This window comes from Carex rostrata, chromosome 12, assembly GCF_964058835.1.
Source record: "Carex rostrata chromosome 12, lpCarRost1.2, whole genome shotgun sequence".
Taxonomy (NCBI): Eukaryota; Viridiplantae; Streptophyta; class Magnoliopsida; order Poales; family Cyperaceae; genus Carex; species Carex rostrata.
The window spans coordinates 5504541-5528850 of record NC_135929.1 but is presented as its reverse complement, the minus strand read 5'-3'; the positions used below and the strand labels follow the sequence as shown (position 1 = coordinate 5528850).

Sequence of the window (24310 nt, the reverse complement as noted above, 5' to 3'; positions counted from 1 at the left end):
TTAACTCATTTTAAAAAAATAATAATAAATAATAAAACTATTTTATTAAATATTTTATAGTATGCTATATGCGTACACAAAACTTATATCATTTCAATTTTATTTCAATATACATCAAGAGCTAATAAAATCAACAAACCAAATTTTTGGTCTTTAAACTCTCTCTTGGTAACTATCGAAAAAATGTAAAAGTTTCATATTTTTTATATTGAAAAAAACAAAATAATTTAAAATATTTAATTATTTATTTTTGTTAATATAACAACAAATAAAAAATTGATCCGTTTATCACCAATAATTATTTAATTATTAGCATTGAATCCCATTCTCCATAACAAATGGCATTCATTCATGGAGCACCAAATCAGAATTTATTTTTATTTTTTTTAATTAAAAAAACTAATTATAGGAAAAGAGGTTGATTATTTTTTGATTCAGTACCTCTAAAGTGCATCAAAATTTTGATTAATGCAAGTATTGAATCAGAAGTACTTAATCTTTGATTCAGTACCTCTAAAGTGCATCAAAATTTTGATTAATGCAAGTATTGAATCAGAGATTCAATACCTCTAAGGTGCACCAAAACTTTGATTCAGTCAGGGGCAGAGTTAGACTTTCAAATTATGAGGATCAAACGTGAATGCGAGTCAATCATATAAAATTTTCTTGCTGCGAATAAGAGTCATTTTATACTAATCGTAATATTTAACTATAAATTATATAGAAAATAAGTTGTAAAAAAAAAAGAAAAAAAACGAAGATTAATTGACACTCATTCTTATACTATATAAAACATTGATTGAGAATGAAGGAATAAAAGAATTTCCGGAATATCAAATGTTAATTGAGAATGAAGAAACATAAGAATTGAATCCGCAATACCAAAAATTTATTAAGAATGAAGCAATAAAAGAATCTCTGAAATACCAAATGTTAATGAAAGGTGAAGAAACACAAGAATTGAGTATGTAATATCAAACATTGATCTCCTACATTGATTGAAGATCAAGGAACGCAAGAATTGAGTCCGAAATATCAAATATTGGTATTCCGAAAATTCTTTTATTTTTTTTATCATCAATCAATATTTGATCTTTCACTGCTTTTTACCTATTGGAGGGGCCAACAAACCGATTCACTGGTATACAACTGGTCTGTACTGTCTACCTTCACTTCTGGTCTCGATTCACTAGTTCTCTTTTCACACGAAAATAGATAAAAACATCCACCAAGATCCCAAAAAAGAGAGTGTACTGAAACTTTAAATCGGTACACCCTTTGTTCTATTTTTTTTTTTTTTTTTACAAATTGTATAATCTTGTATACAACGGGGTGAAAGAGGATATACAAACCAAAGTTCAATACATTCCCGGAGTACAACGAAATTTTAGAGCATCTACATCCCTAAAACTCAACAATGGCCTGTTCGGCATTCGGTAATCCCATGGGTTTTGGTTGGATTTTGGAATTTCTCCATTTATTTTCCCAACAGCCGTTCAGCAGGTCCAAAATTTCCCCTCAAACTTTCTACCGTTGTTCCCAATATGATTCTCCGCAGGTTAAAATCACAGGAAAGCCGTTCAGCAGGTCCAAAATTTTCCCTCAAACTTTCTACTGTTGTTCCCAATATGATTCTCCGCAGGTTAAAATCACGGAAAAACCGTTCAGCAGGTCCAAAATTTCCCCTCAAACTTTCTACCGTTGTTCCCAATATGATTCTCCGCATGTTAAAATCACAGAAAAAAAAAGTGAAGTCGGATTGAATTTTTTTTTCCCAATCATCTCTCTCTACTTTTTCATGCTGGGACCCACCATCTTTTTGCTTTTCTACCTCCCAACACCACGTGTCTCTCTTTTTCTCCTTCTCTTTCTATCAACCTTATCCAAGGAGCTCATGTATATATAAGGAAAGAGGAAGTTTTTTATTTTCTATAGTGGGACTAAGCTGCTCGGATCCGGTCCCTCTTTATTTTTATTTTGTAATTCATATTTTAAATATGTTTGTTTAATGTTTGTAAGTGTTTCTTTTTTCATAAATATTTTTAATTTGGGTTTGTTTATAAATATTTATTTTTTTGTAAATGTTTTTAATAGTTTATTTTTTTTAAATATTTTAAATATTTGTTTGTTTTCTAATTTTTGTGAATACATAATTTAAATGTTTGTTTTTCGTAAGTGTTTGTAAAAGTTTATTTTTTGTAAATATTTTTAATTACATATTTTAAATGTTTGTTTGCTTTTCAATTTTTGTAATTATATATTTTAAATGCTTGTTTGTTTGTTTATAAATGTTTATTTTTTGTAAATATTTTTAAATGTTTTTAATTGTTGTTTTCTTATTTTTTTAATTTATTTATAAATATTTTCTTATTTTATTTGTACCATTCTAGTAATATTTTTATTAGAAATGGTTCATTTTTTAATATTATTATTTAATCAATTTTATTTAATTTCATTAATATAATTTTAAAAAAAATTATGTTTACCATTGGTTCACATCAATACAAAACAGAACGCTATACTATTCAAAAACAATAATTAAATGAAAAATCATTTATAACTAAATTAAACTAAACCAATTAAATAAATATACATATTTTAAAATAAATAAAACTTTCCCACAATTAATCCCATGATACAAACGAACACTCATTTTCTCATATTCCCATAATTAATTCCGTGCATTCTGTACCCGTGGGTTCTCACTTTTCAAAAGTAAATTCCTATTCCCATTCCGTAATCCCGTGACATCCGAACACGCCCTAAGATTTCTAAATAACTATTAACTACTTTTTAAAAATTATGGTCTCTAAAGCTTCTAACTCTCACATCTCTGAAACTCATTTTAGAGTTTCTATTAAGTCACGTCAGCAACAAATTAAAAAGGAGAAACAATTTGAGCCAATCATTTGACCAACATAGAGTTTATAAACAGTTTCTTAATAAGAAACTTTTCTACATAGTTTCTAAATAAGAAACTCTCTCACATCCCTGAAACTGAATTAGAAACTGCCACGTCAGATTAGAAACTCTAATAGTTTCAGGAATGTAGATGCTCTTAGTTCGGTACTTACGATTTTTCTTTTTCTTTTTTTAATAATCAACCTTTTTTCAATTATTTTTAGTTAAGTTAGCTCGTTAAGTTTTCAAATTCAGACAATGCATCATCTCATCTCCTAACAAAAGGGATCCGAAACTCCTAAAGTAACCTAATTTTGAGTTTTAGATCGGGACCATCTTATTCGAATTCGTCGTTTGAATTTGCCTCGAAATTTGAATTTGTCGCTTTAATTGTGTACGCTCCACTTCGAAATAAATTGTCGTGGATTCAAATCAGACGGCTCCAATCTAAAATTCAAAAATGGAGTTGGTCACTGGATCTGAATTCCAAACAAAAGACGCGGATTCCACTAATTTTTCATGTGTTGGTGGGTCCCAGTAGTCAAGGTAGACAGTAGAGACCAGAAATACCCACCCCAGCTAAATAATTTCACATCTTTTTAGGGGCTTCAAAGTCAAAAGTGAGCACCTGACCGGGAGTGAGTGGTTGCTTGAGGAAATAGAAATGTTTCCAACCGCAAAATGCAACTACCAAGCTTTTAATTTTTTTTTTTTTAATATAATACAGATGGACATTCATAATTTCCTCACTGAAAATTGTTCTGACACTGAACTCCTAATAATAGTGATACCGTTGAGACATCCAAGTTCATGTTTTTGTCACATTCTATGTATATTTCTTGTAATTTCCTATTACAATAAGACATGAACAAAAATGGGTCCATGTCAGAATAGCCACGCTATTCAAAACAGCGTGTGATGGGATGTGTGCCAATAAAGTCCGAATAGGTCGGAATAGAAAAAATAACATGTATATATATTTTTTAAATCATGGAACAAATAACATAAAATTTACAATATACCCAATTTAACGGTGTTAAATTATATAAAAGTTGATACACAATCAATTTGTAAGAAAAACAAGAGGACTACAACTTTTTCTATTAGTGAAATTTGGATGGGAGGTCGTTGGTTCGAAATCCGAATGAGATGTCATTTATAGATAATTAAATAAAATTTGGTACACTAGATCTTCATCTTTCTTTCAAAAAAAGTATTACAAACCTAAACTTTAAAATTACGTATTTTCTCCTCTATTTAAAATTACGTAATTATCTTTCAAAACTTAAAAAACTCACAAATTTACCCATTTTATTGTCTTTTATATTAAAACTCATTTGATTTTCTTTAAAAAAGGAAGTGGAATCATCCACCGATTTTCATTAAAATGAAAAATCAAATATTGTTCACCGGCACCAACAGACTAGTACCAGGTACCAAAACAACAATCACCTACTAGCATTGAGAAATACAGCTAAAAACATCCAAAAACAAACAAAGTTGCAGTCACTATCAGAATCACCACTTGAAGTGTCATCACCACTACTTAAATTGATCCATGTTCCAAGCATAGAGGTTGAAGTCTGTGTAACCCCCATGGAAATGACCTGTGTAGATCCTATCAAGTCCTTCAAATCACAAAAAAATATTAGATTCAATTGAAAAGTAAGATCTATTTTTTTATTTTAAATAAAAAATCTAGCAATTTCTAAGAATTTTTTTACCTAAGAGTTGCACATCTTGCACTTGTCACCCTTTAAAAATAATTATATTTCTATCAAGTCATAAGTTCATAAAACTAAACCCCTAATAATTTCAACAATATTTGATTATTTTAATGGAATACAATAATCCATCTCCCACAGAGCGTCAATATTGTCATACTCAAAATAAAGATTGTTATACTGAGCAATCTAATTCTATCTTGCTTTAGCAAGATGACAATTCACAAATAAACACACCGAGTATCACATGTCCACCCCCTTTTACTCAATTTATCTTTAGTTAGTAGTCATTTTTGTCTAACTAACCATAAAAAAACTAAGGTATTCTAACTAACCATAAAAAAACTAAGGTATTTTAGCCATCCAAATACTATTATAGGTATTATCAGGAACTCCACCAAATTCTAAAAAAATTATAAAGGGAATTAACAGTGAAGTTGCCATGTGGAGTCCATCTCCATAATATTTGATCTACATTAAGACTTAACCTAACAGAAGCTAAGAGATTCTGAAATTTTTAAATATACCATATCCCCAAAAAAGATAAACCAAACCACAACGGTTTTTGAAAATTTCGAATTTTGACACGGCTGCATCGCCTAGATGTGGCCACTTTTATGCGGGCCGCATATAGGGGATGCAGCCCATTTTTTTTTGTCTCCTTCTTGTTTGGCAGTTCAATCTGAACGAAAAAAAAGGGTGGCCTCACCTTGGGGATGCGGCCGTATCAAAATTCAAAATTTTCAAAAACCGTGGTGGTTTGGTTTATCTTTTTTGGGGGTATGGTATATTTAAAAATTTAAGTAAGAGATTAACCTGGGACGTCCGTTGAAGCTTCAAAATCAATAACCACTGCAATAGAGCGTCACATATGATTGAATCAAGTAACTTTGATATTTATCTTATACTTGGATTAAGCCTCTAATTTTCTTTTCAAATTTGATTTAAGTTATAAATATTTAAATACAATATATATAAAATAATAAATAATAAAAATATAATAGACGCATCGTATCCTAGATTTTTAAAAATTGACGTATCGCCGTATTCGTATCGTATCCGATACGACACCCGTATCCGTATCCATGCAACATAGACTAAATTTCATTAACTTTTTATACGTATTATATGCATCATGGATTTGTGATGATTGTTAGCGTTATAAAGATAAATCATTATCATTTGTCATGTTGTCCCCCCCCCCCCCCTTTTTATAATATCAGAATAAAAATAAACAGAGTAAAGTACATGATTTTATTTTTTTTGAAATTATTTATTGAGCTTGACATTGAGGATTCCCCTTTCGGTTGGGATGCCAAAAAATCTTGCAAACAAATAAAGTGGCAAAAAAACAGTGTTTAGTAAAAAGGGTAGCATAAACAAATCCCATGAGGCTACCTAAATTTTGCTGGATATATACTTGGATCCACAGAGTGCATATCTGAATCATTCCTGTTTGAGGTAGTGGACCACAACCAAGCATCACAAAATAGAACAAACAAAAGCAGTTATCCTCTTTATTCTCCATTTCTGTGGAAATGGAGGAGTCCGCATCGGCTGCATTAACTCAAAAGAGCATCATTTGAGTTGATGCATCTCGGCCATCTGATTTTAATCGGAGTCAATCCGGTCACAGCCTATAATTCAGGATTCCTTTAATATTAGAGCAGATTTAATCAGCACAAATCTTAAAGTGAATCGGACTGTCTAGATGCACAAACTCAGAAGATTCCTTTTTGAGTTAATGCATAGGATACAAATTTCAAAATGGAGGGGGTGGTGTGCAATCTATGATCCTTGCAATTTATTTCATTTTTTTTTATGGTTGTCGGCAACAACAGATATATTGATAAAAAAAATTATTTACAAAAATTGTTCTACATTAATTACATTTCCCTCTCCTATACAATTTATTTCATTACTGATATTAAGTTATTATCAGGACATGAACTTCTAAGATAGTATGACAATATTTTTATTGCTTATTTATAATTTAAATTATAATTTGATTTTGTTGTTGCATGTAGTGTTATATTTTGTTTCATAAAATATTGTGTATAATTATGCACAAGTTACATTGTTATTGTATATTTATGCAAAGCTGTGTATTAACATCCATTTTATGGTCATGACTAGTTAAAATTTGGGTATTTTATTAAACATATGTATTATTCTAATGAAGCATGAGTTATGCTAATAATTAAGTCAGTGTTGATTGATGAATAATCAGAGGTGAATTTAAGCAGGAATGAGGTCTATTGACGTCAATTTTAATTTATGTATGATTTTTTTATATAATTAAGAATAAAATGTTATGGTATTGTAAAAATATTTTCATTCATCGTAGAAAAATTTTACATGATTAATTTTCAATGTGTGTTTAACTCTTGTAGTTTGAAAGTCCGACTCTGCTCTTATAATTAATATTTCAAATTATATAGTAATGTATATCTAGTAGTTGCCAACGTATTAAATTAACAAAATTAAATTGACACTTCGGTAGAATAAAATGGACTTGGGTATTTTACAGATAACTGTCAATTGACTATCTATAAGCGGTCATATTAACTGTATTTTATATTCCAACACTTCATCCACCTGAGCAATTTAAATAATATTTTGACTAATTTTAGTGGATGACACTTGGTGTTTTTTATTAGGTGTACCGTGTACTTTATACTGCATATGTCCACTATCATCCAATCCAATAGAGCAAGATAAAAGTGAATGGACTGGCGAATGGCGATATGAGCACTCATGAGACTTTTTATAGTTTTATTTTTTTAAATAAAGAAGAGATCAAACTCCTTATTTTAAAAATTTATATTGCCGACATTTTTATTTTTATCCATTTTTAATATATTTTATTAAAAATAATCAAGATTTTTAATTTTTTTCAAAAATACATTCCTGCGACTTGGGATTTAAACTTTTTTTTTTTGCCGCGACATAGAATTATGGCCAATTATGGCCCCAAGTTGCAAGAAATTTCTGCGACTTGGGATTTTTTTTTCCACTATAAAAATCCCATTGTACTATATCTCTTTGAGTTTTGAAAAAAAAAATTATTGTGTTAAGAACATATATTGAACAATCATATATACTTCTTGCGGTTTGGAATTTTTTTTTGGCACTATATTTCTTTGGATTTAAAAAAAAAATTATCGTGTAAAGAACATATATTGAACAATCATAGATAATTTTAATGATCTTTGAATAATAAATGAAACCGTAATCCATTAAAAAAATAAGCAAATGCACACAATAAATAGTAAATGCATTTTAAAATAATTATATGGGTAATTCTTGAATAATCTCTTAGACTTTTGAAAAAACTAATACCGGTCGTTGTATATACCGTTGATAGAAAACTTAAACTAAATTTTTGAGGCACTAAACGACGTTTTTTTGCAATTTTGATTCCTTCAGATTCCCCCAGGACAAAATTTGGATCCGTCTCGTCCCCCTTTTCGAATTGTGGTCATACGTGCAAATTCGACTTTCCTAGCCAGAGTTATGACTGTTTAAAGATTTAAAAAAAAAAATGCTTTCGTGCAAAAACACTAATAACGCACCGATGCTTTATGCCCGACTTAACGACGACAAAAGTGCGTATCGATGTTTCATTGCCAAAACATCGATGATGCACCCATGCTCTCTAAACGGCCATAGCTTTATTATTGCAAAAACACCGATAACGCACCGATGCTTTATGCCCGGCTTAACGATGGCAGAAGCGCATCCATGTTTCATTGCCAAAACATCGATGACGCATCCATGCTCTCTAAACGGTCATAACTTTATTATTGCCAAAACATCGATGACGTTAAAATATCGATAATGCACCCATACAGATTAGCCATAACCGGTATTAGTTTTTTTCAAAAGTCTAAAAGATTATTCAAGAATTACACATATAATTATTTTAAAATGCATTTACTATTTATTTCAAAATTCAAAGAGATATAGTGCAACGTGGTTTTTATAGTGCCAAAAAAAAAATCTCAAGTCTCGTTTCTTGCAACTTGGGACCTTAATTCCAAGTCGTCGCAAAAAAAAAAAAAATTTCAAGTCGCAGAAAAATCCCGACTTGAGTATTTTTAAATTTTTTTCAAAATCTTAATTATTTTTAATAAAATATATTAAAAAAGGGGTAAAAGTAAAAATGTCGGGAGATAGTGATCCACTCTGATTTTGAATATGCAACTTATCACACGGTGGATATTGATTTAATCACTATATTAAATGTACGCTTTTCATATTTAGTCGCACTTCAAAGTATTAATTTTATTCAATCATTTTAAATATATTTGACTCTTCTCTAAAATATATACGTTGGAAACTTCTAGATGGTCTCTTTTGGCCAAAAAGTAAAAGAAAAATAATTTATTTTTAGATCAAAAGAGACTATTTTTCAAAAATAATAAAGATAGTTCAAAAAATTCCAAAATTGTAAAAAATAGCATACATGTTTATTATGTAACAAATTTATTGAGCAACTAAGATCGACGTTTTAAACATGAAATTTTAAAATTTGACCCGTAAACAGTTCGACTGAAGTGCTTTCGGAAGCAATTTAGCTGAAAACTTGCTCTCTCTTTCTCTAGAAAAAAAAAATTGAATAATCTATTCTAATAAAAGTATATTAATTTAATTTATCTGTGTGGTCTAAAATAACTACTCAACATGTGAAATATCGGTTTTTGGTCTATAATGACAGAGGATAAGATCCTCCGTGTAAAAAGTTGTCTTGTTTAAAATCTGAATAAAGATTTTTTTTATGAAAATTAAATGAATATTAAAAAGCTAAATCATCATATTTCTATCTCAAAAAAAAAAAAAAACCCTCAACATGTCGGCAATTGTCCAGTGAGAGCTTTTTACTGGGCAGCAACTGGATTCCTCTTTTGACGTGTTATAGCTTTCAACGGAGAAAAAAGGCATGTAAAATGGACAAAAGATGCTAGGCTTTGTGTTATCTTTCTAGCAATTTATCTGGATCTAATTGTTCTGGCCTTTTTATATATATCTGATAGACTGATACTGATACCCTTGCATGAAAGAATTTTCTTTGTTCATTGTACCATTTGTTTTTGTTTTGATTATATAGTGGAAATAAAGGAAAAAAGAAAAAGCTTGCACGCGAGGTGGTGATTGAATTGTTTGTCGCTTTGGATTGAGACAGGGAGAATCATTCCATCATCCTATTTAGTTGTGTGCGCTAGCTTATGACTTCTATTTTTCTGAATTAGCTATAACAATTAGGCATTATAATAACAAACAATCTAAATCATCCGATTTAAATCACACAAATTTACGACACAAACAAGATCATGAGTACGATATTATCCAGAGGAAATAAATCATTTGTTGTAATAACAGAGATATGGAATTTGAACGCCTGACATTTATCTTTTCTTAAAAAAAAATCGCACAAATTTTAAATAATTGTTTTCATGACGTGCACTAGGAGTTATGCTAGAGAATAAAAAAGAGACCAATTTAATAAGTACTCAGATATGGATCCAAATTCACTTATTTTCTTTAGAGAAAAAAAAATACCTGTCTATTCTCAATTTCTTTATGTAAGAAGGTTTGTTTCTTTTGAAAAAAAATAAGCGGATTTGAATCCTCATATACTTACTTCAGCACATCAAAATCTAAATACTTAAATTTTTTTGAAGGGTACAGATAGGGACGGATTCAGAATTTTTGTCAGGCTTATAATATCGAATCGGGTTTAAATAGCTAATTGAGTTTAAACCCATTAACTAATTAGGTACTCGATAAAAAACAATGCTTTAACTTATACTTTATAATATTTTGACTTGTAATTTCTGATTCTCTAAACCTAAAATTCTAATTACCAATCGTAATTCAAGAAATTTATTTTAATTTTAATTCTAAATTTAACATGAATTACAAATTAAACATTCAAAGGAGAAAAACTATAATTTCAAAAGAGGACAAAGTCGATCGAAACATACTGATTTCCACTAAAACTCAAAATTCAGAGAGACCAGTTGCCCTCTTCCCCTCCCCCGGACCATGTGGGTCCGCCCCTGGGTATAGACCACCGCACAAAAAGTTGACATATTACCAGTGTTGGTAAAAACGTTCGTTTAAGCCGATTAATTGGCCGATTAGTCGTTGGTGGTGATCAAACCGTTATGGATTTTTTCAACTAATTGACCAATTATTTCCGATTATGACTGATTAATCGCTTGACGGTACCATATCTGTCCGACAACTGCATACCATTATTTACACATATTACATGAGCTAATCAACTGCACCGACGCCTAGGGTGTTTTTTTTCTAAAAAAAAATAAATCAACTACACTTGTGTGTATTTTAGGCTCTTAAGCCTATTAAAACGTCTCTTTTTCATTATGTTTGTTAGGCTCTTAAGCAGTTAAGCACTTAAAGCCTATTAAAATGTCCCTTTCATGAAAAGAGAGTCCACTATATCAGCAACCACCTCTGAGAAAAAAACAATAAATTCATCATTATGTTCATAAAAAAGGAAAAAAAAGCTCAATCACTAATAAGATTAAGGATGTTGATGGGGTAATGCCCAATAAAAGGAGGAGGATTTCATATTGTATACCCCTTCAAGCTGGACTTTTTCATGCTAAAAATCAAAAGTTTAAATAGCGTCTGTTGCGTCATAGCGGACTGACTAAAAAAGCAGCGCTATACTCAAATAGCAGTGCTATAGCGCAAAATAGCGCACTATAGCGCTGATAACACCATAGCTTTTATGGTCCGAAAACGCTATAGCGCGCTATTTAGAACCTTGCTAAAAATCATGATTCAGACAACAATGGTGACATTTTTCTTTTCAACTTATCTTACAACTCATTTAAATAACAATACAAGATTCATAAAACAATCAGAAAAATTATACATAAAATAGTAAAAACGGGTCAGATCACATGTCAATAATTTTTAACCTAGACCTGACCCGATCTGTGACGGTCAAGAATTATGAACATGGAGTAGATCAATTAATCGACCGATTAGTCATTGACGGTAATCAAACTGTTATGAATTTTTCTAATTAATCAGTTAATTATTTTTTATTATGAGCAATTATTTTCGATTAATCGCTTGACAACCACATACCGTTATTTACAACAGTGCTTATGAGTCAATTACATATCAGGTCGGATCGATACATACCGACCTATCATGTTGGATCAAGAATTGACATCTGCACTACGCAATAAATAGTGTTCTCTCTCAATGATGATTTGTTTAGCACAACGTTGTGGAATTGTGGTCCTTAATTGATAAATAATAATGGTAATAAAAGATGCATTTATAAACGTGGGTTTCAATAAAACTAAGATGCTTCATGTATTGAATAATTTATAAATCATAAAGATAATTAGGTAGTTTAATACTTATCATATTGCATTAACAATATTTTTATTCATTCTATTTTGCTTCTCTCTTTTGTTTTATTTTGATCTATTTGCCTCTCTCTTCTATTTAAGATTTAACAAAGCTCTAAGGTGATGAAAATATTTTATTTTTTCTATAAGAATTTCAGCGCAAATAACTGTGTTGTTTATTATTGTTACTATTTTTAATATTTTTAAAAATTATTCATTTGTGTGTAGAATTTAGCTTATATAATTTTTTTTTATAAAATATTTTTCATAGATAAATATTTCTCCGAGGGTGAAACCGACAATGCTTGGCGTTTTGTAGTTGCGAGTTTATAAAGACAAGTGTACAGCACCAATGGCAGAGTTCCCATACTGTCAACATTACCATTAATTTATGCGAGACATACAAAGAATGTAATCATGAATTTTTTTTTTTTTTTGATGTAGATGGTATCGAGGAACACGTGTTGTGGATGTACTGTTAGCTCTCTGTTACATAATACTCTTTTTTGTACAAGATTAAGTGGTAAAGCACCAAATAAGGAAAAAAAAATTCATAGAAATTAATGAAAAAGGTATTGAGAGAAATAGAAAGAGTGCGGTTGTTGTAATATTGATAGAAAGATCGGTACAGATTCTACCGATTTTAACAATCAAAACAGTTTAGATAGGTAGAAATTTCACCAGTCCTAACCTATTGTTTTTATTTCTCCATCTGTCTGCGGCAACATGAATTGATACATGCTTGTTTGACATAGAGTTTAGATAGATAATATTTCTAAATATCTAAATATTTGTTATATTAAAATATTAAAACATTTGTTACATTTGACATGGAGGTTAGGAACGGTGGAATTTTTATCTATCTAAACTATTTTAATTGTTAGAATCGATGAAATATGTACTGATTTTTCTATCAATATTGTAAATCATGTACTATTTTTGTTTCTCTCTCTACCTTTTCATTAATTTCTATGAAAAAAAATTCCCCAAAATAATTAAAAGATTCTACAAGCTCGAAAATTTAAGAAAATATAGCCTAAGGCTTGAGTCTCAAATAGATCATAATATTTTTATTTTAATTCGCCATTTAAAATTAATCGGACATTTTTTTTTATTAAGCTCACAAAACTGTTTAGTGAGATTAAGCTCATGAGTAAATTTAATGCATATCCTGTTAGATCATTTAAGACAAGTTACTTTATAATTTAGATAATGTCTCTCTCTAGATTTAATATAATATAAAATTTCTTAATATCTGCTTAACTAGACTAGCCTTTTCCAGATGTCAAATTCCCTGTACTTGCTACATTGGATATTATTCAGATTTCAGACCTTTCAATTCATGAACAATGAACATCCAAACTTTTGGGAGAAATTAATAAACACAGTCATGTACTTTTATAGAGCAAGCTGAGAAATTTATAAATTAGATAAAGTATTGATTTATGTAACAAAAGGGGTAATTGATGGATTCCTTCATTCATCCAATTCAGTTAAAACACTTTTAACCTGTTTTATTCATTAACTCTGCATCAAAATAAGAGCTCTGGGATAATATATTGCTTCCAATATTCACAGACGTAACTAAAAAATTTTAATTGAGAGATTGAAACATAAAATACATAACGTGCAGTAGGTAAAATTTAAACAAGTATTCATATCATAAAAGATGAATTCAAACCATTAGACTACATGCACACATTTAGCGTTTAAAAGGAAGGAAGTAATAATTATATAAAAACTTTGGAAATATAGAAATAAATTAAATTTCAATATATATATATGATTAAAAAATTTATAATTATGGAGTAGATACTTGCAAAAAGAAGATGAAGCAACAAAAAAAATCATAGAACGTTTTTTTTTTTTTTCAGAATTCTTGCTATTTTTTTTTTTTTTTGAGAAATCGTGACAGATGCTGTCAGATATCTTGCTAAATTATTCAAATACCATTTCAAAATTAGCATTGGGTTCAAGAATCAGTAAAGACTAAATATGATGTTCTTTGTGTAGTATGTTGTAGGTTCGAAATTCAGATAAAATTTTTTTTATAGATATTTGTAGATAGGAAATTTACCTTACATTTTTATTAAAAGAAATTAGATAGCTATGTACGATCTTTATTTTAAGGATCTGATATTTAGTAACTTAAATCTTTAGTCACAATCAGATATGTAGCGCTTACATATTGAAATTATTTATTAATTGTAGTTAATTAAATTAATGTGCTCGATCGCTGACTTGAATATATTTCCAGAAACCTGAATATAAATTAGACTCAACAGCATTATTTCCTGCTGTCTAGTTTTGAATTTGCATTCATTAAATTGACATCACCAGTACAATATGTATAAATAATTTGTAAATGTACACTGTTGTACTTGTCATGCCTAGGGGTGTTCATTGGGTCCGGTTTAGTCGGTTTTGAACCGAACTGAATTAGTTTGGACCAAACGGTTTGTTTTTTTTGGGTTTAATAGTTCGGTTTGCTTTTTAAAACTGAATTATAACTTTGATTCGGGTTGGTTTGAAAATTTTCAAAACTGAAATAACCGAACCGACCGAACTTTTATATATTATGGTTTTGGTCTGGTCTGCCTCGGTATATTTCTTAATACCCCTGATTATTTCTTAATCAATTGCTTTAAACAAAAAAAAAATATATTTCGGTTTGAACCGAACAAACCGAAATAAAACTTTGGTTTGGTCGGTTCAGTTGCAATACTAAATCGGTTCGGTTCTATTTTTGAAACCAAATTATAACTTTGATTTGCTTAGTTCGGTTCGGTTTCATACCTACTAATTTTGTTTTGAATGATTTCCCAAGTCTCTTTATATTCTTTTATCTGTTTTCGCTTTGAATACTGAATAATTACTAAAAATTCTTAGCTAAAATGAAGGATGCAAATTGAGAAAACTTTGGTTTTATGCGATGTAGTTAAAAAGTTTAATCGTAGTCACATGTTTCAAGTTAGTCACAAAAATGAACCACAAGTTTCCTACTTCCTAGCTAATTAAATAAACGAAATACATTTCGTAGGGCTATGTGTATCACAGTATCAGCACGTGGAAAATGTGAATTTTATATGTATTAATTGTGTCATGTGTGACATGACATGATCTCTATCAGTTTTATTTTATTCACTTCTGTCATAATTAGTTGATTTATTCACTTGCTATGGAGACTATTAGTGCACTGGAAACAGTTGAGCTACAGCAACCAAAACAAGAGAAAAAAATGAGGAGGAAGAAGAAAGAAAATTTTAAAAAATAAAGAAGAGAAAGGAAGCTTTTTAGCGATTACTATCTGCTGCATTACCTCAGATTTTGGATTATGAGATCTTTACTATTTAATTGTAATTCAAGCCAGTCTGATCCACACCTGTAGGGCATATTCGGCAGTATGAGGGGAAAGAGAATGGATACAGAATTTCAAAACTTTTGAAATGAAAATTACTGTTTACATGGGAAAAAAAAAATTCAGTTTGAGTGAATTTTTTTTTCCCACCCGAACAGTAATTACGTTGCTGCAGCCGAACATGCCCGTAATGTATGGGTCCTTTTAATATTTGTACCAATACAGATTGGACGGCTGGGATTCATTATGCACAAACTAAAAAAATTCGGAAGCCAAAATCTGAGGTAAAAACATTTTTTTTTTTTAATCATTTTTCTAGTAGACTAGTATCCAATATCATTCATATTCAAAATTCAACCCAAATACACCACAAATATCCCTAAATACATCTCAAAAGCATCCAAATAAATTGGTCAGATAAATATTAGTTGTATCGATGTATCCGCTGTGTGTAAATTTTGAAGTACACAACTTTTTTATACTACAAAAAAAGTATGATAATTTCTTTTCTTGTATTATCAGAAAGTAACAAGAACAAGGATGTGAATTCCTTTGCCTTTGCTCTTTTTTTTCCTAGGTAATGGAAATGAACCGGGGAAGAAATATCTCATTTTGCTATGCATATTTCTTCTAGATGGGCTTCTTTTCTCTGGAAAATGGGCCCCGAAAAATGGGCTTTCTAGAATGAAATGTGTATAGGTATTGGGCCTTCACAACTTGCACAAAATTTCAAAGTTAAAAAGTAGCATTGTCTGATAATTCTGAAGCCCATCAACACGTGACGATATATAATTGATACTAATTTAATCTTTAAACTATGCTTGCTAGGGTTTGGCACTTTCCATTGATGCAATATGGAGCCGTTTAATGAGAATTGAACGGCTGAGATTGGATCATGCCGCACCTCTCGAATGGAATTCCTTATTCTCTATACTTGTTTTACAGCACCAATCCAACTATTTTAATGATGAGACCTCCGATTTGTTAGATTCGATTCCTCTCCGTTTGTACACAAACCATCAGAGATCTTGCAGAAATAAGAGATGTTTTATTTTAAATTGAATAATTTTCAGATCAAATCAAATTAATATTAATAAAATCAGTCAATTTGGACATGTAAAGAACATACTTTCGATCATAATTAATCTGAATGAGCTGACTGAAATGTACAATTCAAATCTCATTGTAGAAGTTCAATAAGATTTATATTATTTTATTGCATTGAAACTGAATAAGAAAATGTAGATAAGAGGATCATAATATTTTGTTGAAACTAATATCAATATCTATTTTTTAAATTGCAATAAATATTAGCAAATAAAATACAACACCAAAGAGATTTTTTTTTTTTTTTTTGTAGATGATCTGTTTCAAATAATTTTTATAGATGATGGCATCATGAAGTAAGAAATTTCGTACATTCAATAAAAATATACCCACATATTGATGAAATAGTTAAAAAATTAAATAATTTTCAGCTATATAATTATATTGACAATAATTAATTATAGGTCAATAATTGAAAATATTTGACAATAATTAATAATTAGAAAGCACTTCAAATTCATCAATCTTATAAAATATAAATTAAACTTTCAAGTTAATATATGTCTTTTTTAAAATGCTGGATAGGCAAGTAAAATAGCCTACCGTAACCATCGCTGGACTGAAATTGCACGCAGATTGCATACAGTTAGGGCTGCAAACAAATTAAACCAAATCAAACTTACATTAGTTTGAATTTGAGTTTGCATAAAATTCGAATTGAACTGGTTTGATTTGTTTCAGAACGAACTTCAATCGAATAAGTTAATTACGAATTTTTTTTTTGAATCGAAGTTAATCGAATCATAAATTACGAGATTTTTTTGGCAACCCTATCGTCCTTAGTTATTTTAAAAAAAAAATTAAATAGCTTAAGCTAAGCATTACATTGGATCTTATCTGATCATACGGAGTACCTATTTGTGCCTATTTAAAATGAAATCTTGATTTTGTACTGAACCACTAGCGTTGCTCTAATTTGAATGATACATATTAATTTGAGATTCAAATCTAAATAGTTTGCGAACCAATTTCGAACAAACTATATCCAGTTTAAGTGTGAGTTTGAATAAGATTCGAACCGAACTGATTTGATTTGTTTTGAAATGAACTTCAATCGAAAGAATTAATTGCGATTTTTTTTTCGAATTGAAGTCAATCGAATCACGAACTACAATTTTTTTTTTTTGTTTTATAGCCCTACATACAGTGATGGCTTCTAAGTTGGAATGGTTCTTACGGGCAGTCGGGCACCATGTCACCGTCCGATCCGGTACGCGAAATAACTCTAGCCCTTCTTTGTATTAGACGAGATCACGAGACCATGTTGACCTACCCTTTTATCCCCAGATGGACAATAAGGATACCGTAGACCGGATCTACCTTCCAATCTAGTACTCCGGACGAACAGGTACCGTGCGATTACCTACCAGTGATAAGACACAAAAACCCTACGGTCAAAAGACGCGGTGCACGCATAAATAACAACACCTAAACATCCCTATTCCCAATAATACCCACGCAGCCTCTCCTCCTCATTCGCTCTTGCCTTCTCTAGTGTTCCCCGCAGCTCTCTCTCACTAACCTTTCCAGGGATCTCTCTCGTCTCGCTTCCTTGGTGTTGGTGTATTGGCCATCAATGGCATCGGAGGATGTGAAGAGCACTGGAGAAACAGCCGTGACGAGAATCGTTGGCTTTGCTGAGGAGGCGAAGCTTGCGCGGGAAGGCGTCAAGGGTCCGAGCTACGCTGTTCTCAGTATTTGCAAATCCCTCGTCGCTGGTGGGGTCGCTGGTGGAATGTAAGCGTCACTATCTCGATCTGATCCTGTTTATTATGCTTATTCATTTATTGGTTTGATCATTCAATCTGTTGTTGCGATCATTGATCAATCCTATTGGTTTTGTATTTTCTGGTAGTTTTGGGTTTGATCCCTTGCTGGATTATACATTTTGTTTTTCGTAGTATTAAATAGCCCTCCTTCTTAGTCTCTCGTAAACCCTAGCTCAGAGATAACTGTAAGGACTTGAATTTGTTATTTGGTACCTTTTGGACACGGATGGGGACTCTGAGCTATCTCCCTTTGATCAAAACATGAAATATAAAGGAAAAGAGTAATGTTCAATTTGATAGCTCTTATTATTGATGATCAATGAATCAAATGAATCTTTTCCTTTGTTGAGATTTATATGTACTTTAGTCTTTAGCCCAGAAGTTTTAGATAGTTAATAGGAAGCTTCTTGTATCTGCTGCATCTGTATTGTTAATACAGGCTGATTTCTTCTTGGATAGACCTTCCATCAATCCTGATTTATAGGAAAAGGAAACCTGAAATGAATTTTTTGTTGTTTGTTGGCTATTATTAGGTAGCAGTTTCTCTTCCATCTCTAATTGGTTGGCTGAAAATTTTGTATTGACAATTATCTCTGTCTGCAGTGCTTACCTTATTTTGCTATGTTGTTGACAACCGGTTTAGTTAAATGATGATAATAGGAGCAATGTTTACTTTTAATTTTAATTAATGAACTTGAATGTGTTATCGATTATGATTGAATAATATAAATAACAAAGTAGTTCTTTCAGTGGAAGATTAGTTCATATGTGGAGAATAAAGGATGCTTGTTTGTGGGGACTGTATAATGTGTTTCTAATTTAGCACACATTTTTATGTGCAACCAGTATTATATTGATACCACTTGAGCCCACACCACTAAAGTATTTCATGTTTGAAATCAATTTTGCTTTTGAGGCAACACTATTTTTTTATTGTGATAGAGGCCTTCTCTTTGGGCCTATTATTTGCAGTTTCAGTTTGACTTGATTTCTAAACGTTAAAACATCATCTCAGATGGCTGATTCAGCTTTCATTTGTCGTCCTCTTGTTAATTAATTAAAATTATGGTGAATTAAGCAATTTGGCTTTGAATTAGATTCTCCATTGAATTATTCGATTTTAGAAGTGGTAGTCAAAAGGGAAATACCATATTGCAACTTGAACTTTGGGAGGATGCTAATTGAAATTTGGATTAAGCTGGATATATTTTAAAAATACTGATATTATAAAGGCTTCATTCAGTTGAATAGTTGTATTACTGGTCACTCTGGGAATAAGGTCAGCTCTAATTTGAATTTGAATCCGGATCTATGAGAAGTTACAATGAATTGGTTGGAAGATTTTCCCAAGTCCTATTAGGTAGATTTCTATCCTTCAGAAAATAGTACCTTGATTACATGGCTTGAATCGGGAAAAAAAATTGACTGTGGGGGCGAAGCCTCATTAAGTCCCTCATGTCCTCACTGAGACTTGAAGCCCCTGACCTATTCAACTCATCCTAGTAGCTGACCTTTTGAGCTACTAGTTGGGTTACAGAAACAAGATTTTTAAACACTGTTTTATTTAGTTGACCAAATTTTAAGATAAGTTTCATCAAAAAGATTTAAACAAACCAAGTCAACAATGCATTCTTGGTTTTAAAAAGCTTCATGATGCATATGGGGGAATCGATGTGCTTGATTACAAGCTTCTAGTAATAGTATAGACAGTCCATTGCAAAAAGAAACACTACTTCTCCTTATTTTCAGACAGCATGTTTTTGAATTTGAAAGAGGCATCATTTTTAATTGGACTGCAAACATTTTTGTGACAATTTTAACCCTTTTACTTTACTTAAAATCCATTGTTTATTTCAATTGCTTCTCACTAAACAAATGATTAAGATTAGATTTGGAGAAGTTGAGATAAATAAGAGGGAAATAAGGAATCTTAGATGATGAGGACTTTGATTTAGGTTTATGCCTTTCAGTGACTCCATTAAAGGTCTAAAGTAGTAAAACCCAGTGGATTGTTGAGCTGAGAGCAAAATGATCATTTGTTCCATTTTTTCCTTTGAAAATGTGGTTCTTAGGCTGGGTACCACCTTTTGTTGAAATGCTTCCATAGTATGATACAAATTTATGTAGTACTGATTTTGTGACATGCAACTTCTTTGTGCAGTTCTCGTACTGCTGTTGCTCCACTTGAACGAATGAAAATCCTGTTGCAGGTTTGGAACTACTTATGTTTATATATCTTTGGTAAAGTAGCTGAGGTTTACTTCCTTTTATTTGCTTGATTTGTCTGTGCTAAATCAAATTGGGAATTAATTGAATCAGGGTCCTTTATGCAAAAATAGGGTGTAAGTTGGGTCTGTTGGTCTTAATTTGGCTTAGCTTGCAAACTGGGGCACTGATAGGTCCCTGTTATACTGTACCAGCGCACCAGATATAAGTGACAATTAAACCAATACCTCTATCAAGCAAACCAATTAATACCTGTTGGCTTTTCAATTGGTTGTGTAATTCTATTTTTTCTTTGTGAAGGTTCAAAACTCGCATAATATAAAATATAATGGCACAATCCAAGGGCTCAAGTATATCTGGAGAACTGAGGGAATTCGGGGCCTTTTCAAAGGCAATGGTACCAATTGTGCGAGAATCGTGCCCAATTCAGCAGTCAAGTTCTTTAGCTATGAACAAGCATCAAGGTAAAATTAATTGCCTCTATTGTTGTATATATTTATTTCTCTTGTATTCTGTAGGTTGGTTTAGCTGTTCCTATCCTAATTGAATGCATACTTTGCTTCTTGCAAAAATAGGATTAATCGTAGGTGGAAAAATAAATAAAACTTCAACTAAGCTCCAAACAAACAGAAATTAAGCACAATAAACAATGAAAAGCAGAAGATTTGGACCAGTAATGAGGAAGCTTTTCCAGTTACCAGTACCATCTTCCCTCTTAGCCAAATCGGTAATTTATTTAACCAGTTATTGAGAGATCAGTAGATATCTTGATACCATGTTATATGTGTTACTAATTAGCATTCATTGTAACAGTGGTATTTTGTGGCTATATCGGCAGCAGACTGGAAATGGTATGGGTTTCTCCTTTTCCACTTATGTTGCCTTGTTAATACATTCTTGTAAGGATTTGACTTAGCAAATATTGCAAATTTTTTGTTTCAATTCTGCTTTGTGATTTTAAATTGAAGTTGATTGAATTATTGTAAGGTTCTAACCATAAGCAGTGCATGTTGTATCATTTGAATTCTTTTTAAAAGCTTCAATGTTTGCAAGTAATAACCGCTTTTTTCCATTTTTGACCTTGCGTAGAGAATGCGGAGCTCACGCCACTATTGCGCCTCGGAGCTGGTGCATGTGCCGGGATAATCGCAATGTCGGCTACTTATCCAATGGACATGGTTCGTGGAAGGATCACTGTCCAGGTCTGTATAATTCTCTCATTATTTTATCCTTTTATTTTATTTTTTATTTTTTATATGTAGAGTATGCTTAACTCGGTTGACTTTGAAATACAGACGGAGAGATCTCCATACCAGTATAGAGGCATGTTTCATGCATTAGGAACAGTTTTTCGTGAGGAAGGCTTCAGAGCTCTCTATAAGGGCTGGCTTCCCTCTGTTATAGGAGTTGTAAGCCTCTCTCTTTTCCTCTCAGCAACAGTTTAATATCTTATGATTGGGAATGATCAAAATGACCTTGTCGTATGTGATACATACAGCTTTGACAGTTACAAATGCATTAATCTAAAAAATTATAAATCAGCTGTAGTGCAATTTTGAAGCATTCATTTTTCTAGAGAGAAAACACCCTGGCACCTTGTTTATCCAATACACCTTTAATCTAATTATAATGCTAGTTCTGATCCATGTCCTGCTATACCTTTGTTTGACCAGAATATTTCTTATCACTTGCTAGAGGTCTTCTCTATTGTGTACATTTGTAGTATCTAATTCTTCATATGCTCACTGATCAATTATGCAGGAGTAATTGGTGATGCACATTTAATTAGAACTTCTAACCAAGAACAAAAAAGAAAGAGAAGAAGAAACATATATTAGATACACTTTTAAAGCCTTTTTTTAATATTCTTAATATTTTCCATGGTCACAGATCCCATACGTGGGCCTAAACTTTGCGGTCTACGAGTCATTAAAAGACCACATATTGAAGGAAAATGTGTTTGGTCTGGCGAATGACTCAGAGCTGGGGGTGGTGACACGGTTGGGTTGCGGAGCGGCGGCAGGCACGATTGGGCAGACGGTGGCATACCCGCTCGACGTAATCCGACGGCGCATGCAGATGGTCGGCTGGAAGGATGCTGATGCCATCATCACTGCTGGTGGTCGCAACCGCCAGGCCTTCGAGTACAACGGAATGGTGGATGCATTCCGCAAGACTGTCAGGCACGAGGGCTTTGGTGCCCTCTACAAGGGACTCATCCCCAACTCAGTCAAGGTATGTATGGAAACAGGATTTGGCAGTTCATATATATAGAATAAGTTGCTCCCTCTTGTTACAGTTTAGTTATGAACTTTAGTTTGTTCACCACTAAACTTTCAGTTTTATCAAAGTATTGAGTCACATTTTCCATCCCAAATTGAACTAATAAGTTGTTGACATGAATGTCCACGTTAGTGATGAGGTGTGTCCACATCAGGAAATACCGAAATAGCACAACTGCATCCTCACTCTTATCATCATCATCATCATCATTATTGTTATTTTGGATGGAGTGACCTAATTAGAGTAACATGTGGTGGACATTAAATTCCAGTAAATGAGGGCGACAAATTAAATTTCAGTAACTTATGGTGGTGGACAAATTGAAGTTCAGTGACTGATTATTGCCACAAGGGGTCAAAGTTTAGTAACTTTTGAAGAAATTTATGCTGTATTACATAGGGTCAGGATTTATTGACAACCATTTTACTCGACAATCTTAAAATAATATAAAAAAGACTAAGTATAACAAATCCCACGTTGTAGCATGATACATATGGTTCATATATGACTCCTATGATGAGCTCTGATGCATTTTTCATCATTCATCAAATGATTGCAGTTCTTAAACAATCTGAGCTTTTTATAACCCTTGATGCATTCTTGCACTTCTTTATTTATTTATTTATTTTTTTTCCAATCTTTTTTGAATTGATTTCAAGTACATTATTAAGATTGTCAAACAATTTGTTTGTCAAGAAATCCCATCGCTGTTTTACATCGCATAAAAAGCCTTGGTTGGTTTTTGCCTTTGGAGGTTGTTGAATCTAAACTATAATCAGGTATGGTCCAGGATCCACTTTACACCCTGCAAGTTACTGGATCTTTTTTTCATACCCCATATGTGGATCTAGTAAGCAAAAGTGTATTTTGTAGTCCACTCATTGGTCCATTTATGGCGAATTGGATTCAGTGTGGGGTTCATTTGATTGGATATAATTGTTTTATTTGTTATGAGATATCTTGTCATGGTGGTTTCTGTTAAAAAGACTTTCAATCTTAATCTAATGGCACAAGGCACTTTCTGTTCCTCTTTTTTTCTAAGTTCTTTTTGTATGTTGATCTTATTAATAGAAATACACAAATCTCATCCTGAAATGATCAAATTTTGTTTGCTTCAGGTGGTGCCCTCAATTGCTATTGCTTTTGTAACATACGAGTATGTGAAGGATATTCTTGGAGTTGAGGTGCGAATTTCAGACTGATGAGCATATATAAGAGAGTGTTATTTTTTGGTAGGTTATTGAGTGGCTTCCTTTTTATTATTTAACTTTTAGGCTAGAGGCAGTAGAGGGGAAATTTAGGAAAACCTCATAAGGGCCTCTAGGCTCATTCTGTCTGTATCTTAGTAATTTCTACCAAATTTTTTGCTTTCCTTTTGTGCAAAAATAAGGTGGTGCCAGAGGGAGAGGGTTCTCTGCGGGATCCTTCTAAATTCTATCTGTTTATTTAATAGTTTCAGTACATTTCTTGCAGTAAACAAGAACTTTACCTTTGTATTTTTGTTTGCTCTGTTTGCCTTCTCTATTAAACTGTTGTTCCGAT

The 24310-nt window shown here is 31.7% G+C and overlaps 1 protein-coding gene across 2 annotated transcripts; it reads left to right on the top strand.

Moving 5' to 3' along the window:
• Positions 1-17774: 17774 nt before the first annotated feature.
• Positions 17775-24254, top strand: LOC144563521 (mitochondrial adenine nucleotide transporter ADNT1-like). 2 transcript variants are annotated; one of them, XM_078313006.1, is made up of 8 exons: positions 17775-18227; positions 20421-20469; positions 20786-20949; positions 21299-21336; positions 21575-21687; positions 21781-21894; positions 22376-22720; positions 23887-24254. In XM_078313006.1, the coding sequence occupies exons 1-8, from the start codon at positions 18067-18069 to the stop codon at positions 23968-23970; spliced, it is 1068 nt and encodes a 355-aa protein (XP_078169132.1). In that variant the 5' UTR covers positions 17775-18066; the 3' UTR covers positions 23971-24254. The 2 variants fall into 2 exon arrangements, with proteins under 2 accessions (XP_078169132.1, XP_078169135.1); XM_078313009.1 differs by lacking the exon at positions 17775-18227 and adding an exon at positions 18854-19619.
• Positions 24255-24310: the final 56 nt, after the last annotated feature.

Coding starts and splice junctions, on each gene's coding strand:
- LOC144563521 (XM_078313006.1), top strand. CDS start 18,067: ATGGCATCGGAGGATGTGAAGAGCACTGGAGAAACAGCCGTGACGAGA. Junction 21,337..21,574: donor TCGGCAGCAGACTGGAAATG/GTATGGGTTTCT, acceptor GACCTTGCGTAG/AGAATGCGGAGCTCACGCCA. Junction 21,895..22,375: donor TTCCCTCTGTTATAGGAGTT/GTAAGCCTCTCT, acceptor CCATGGTCACAG/ATCCCATACGTGGGCCTAAA.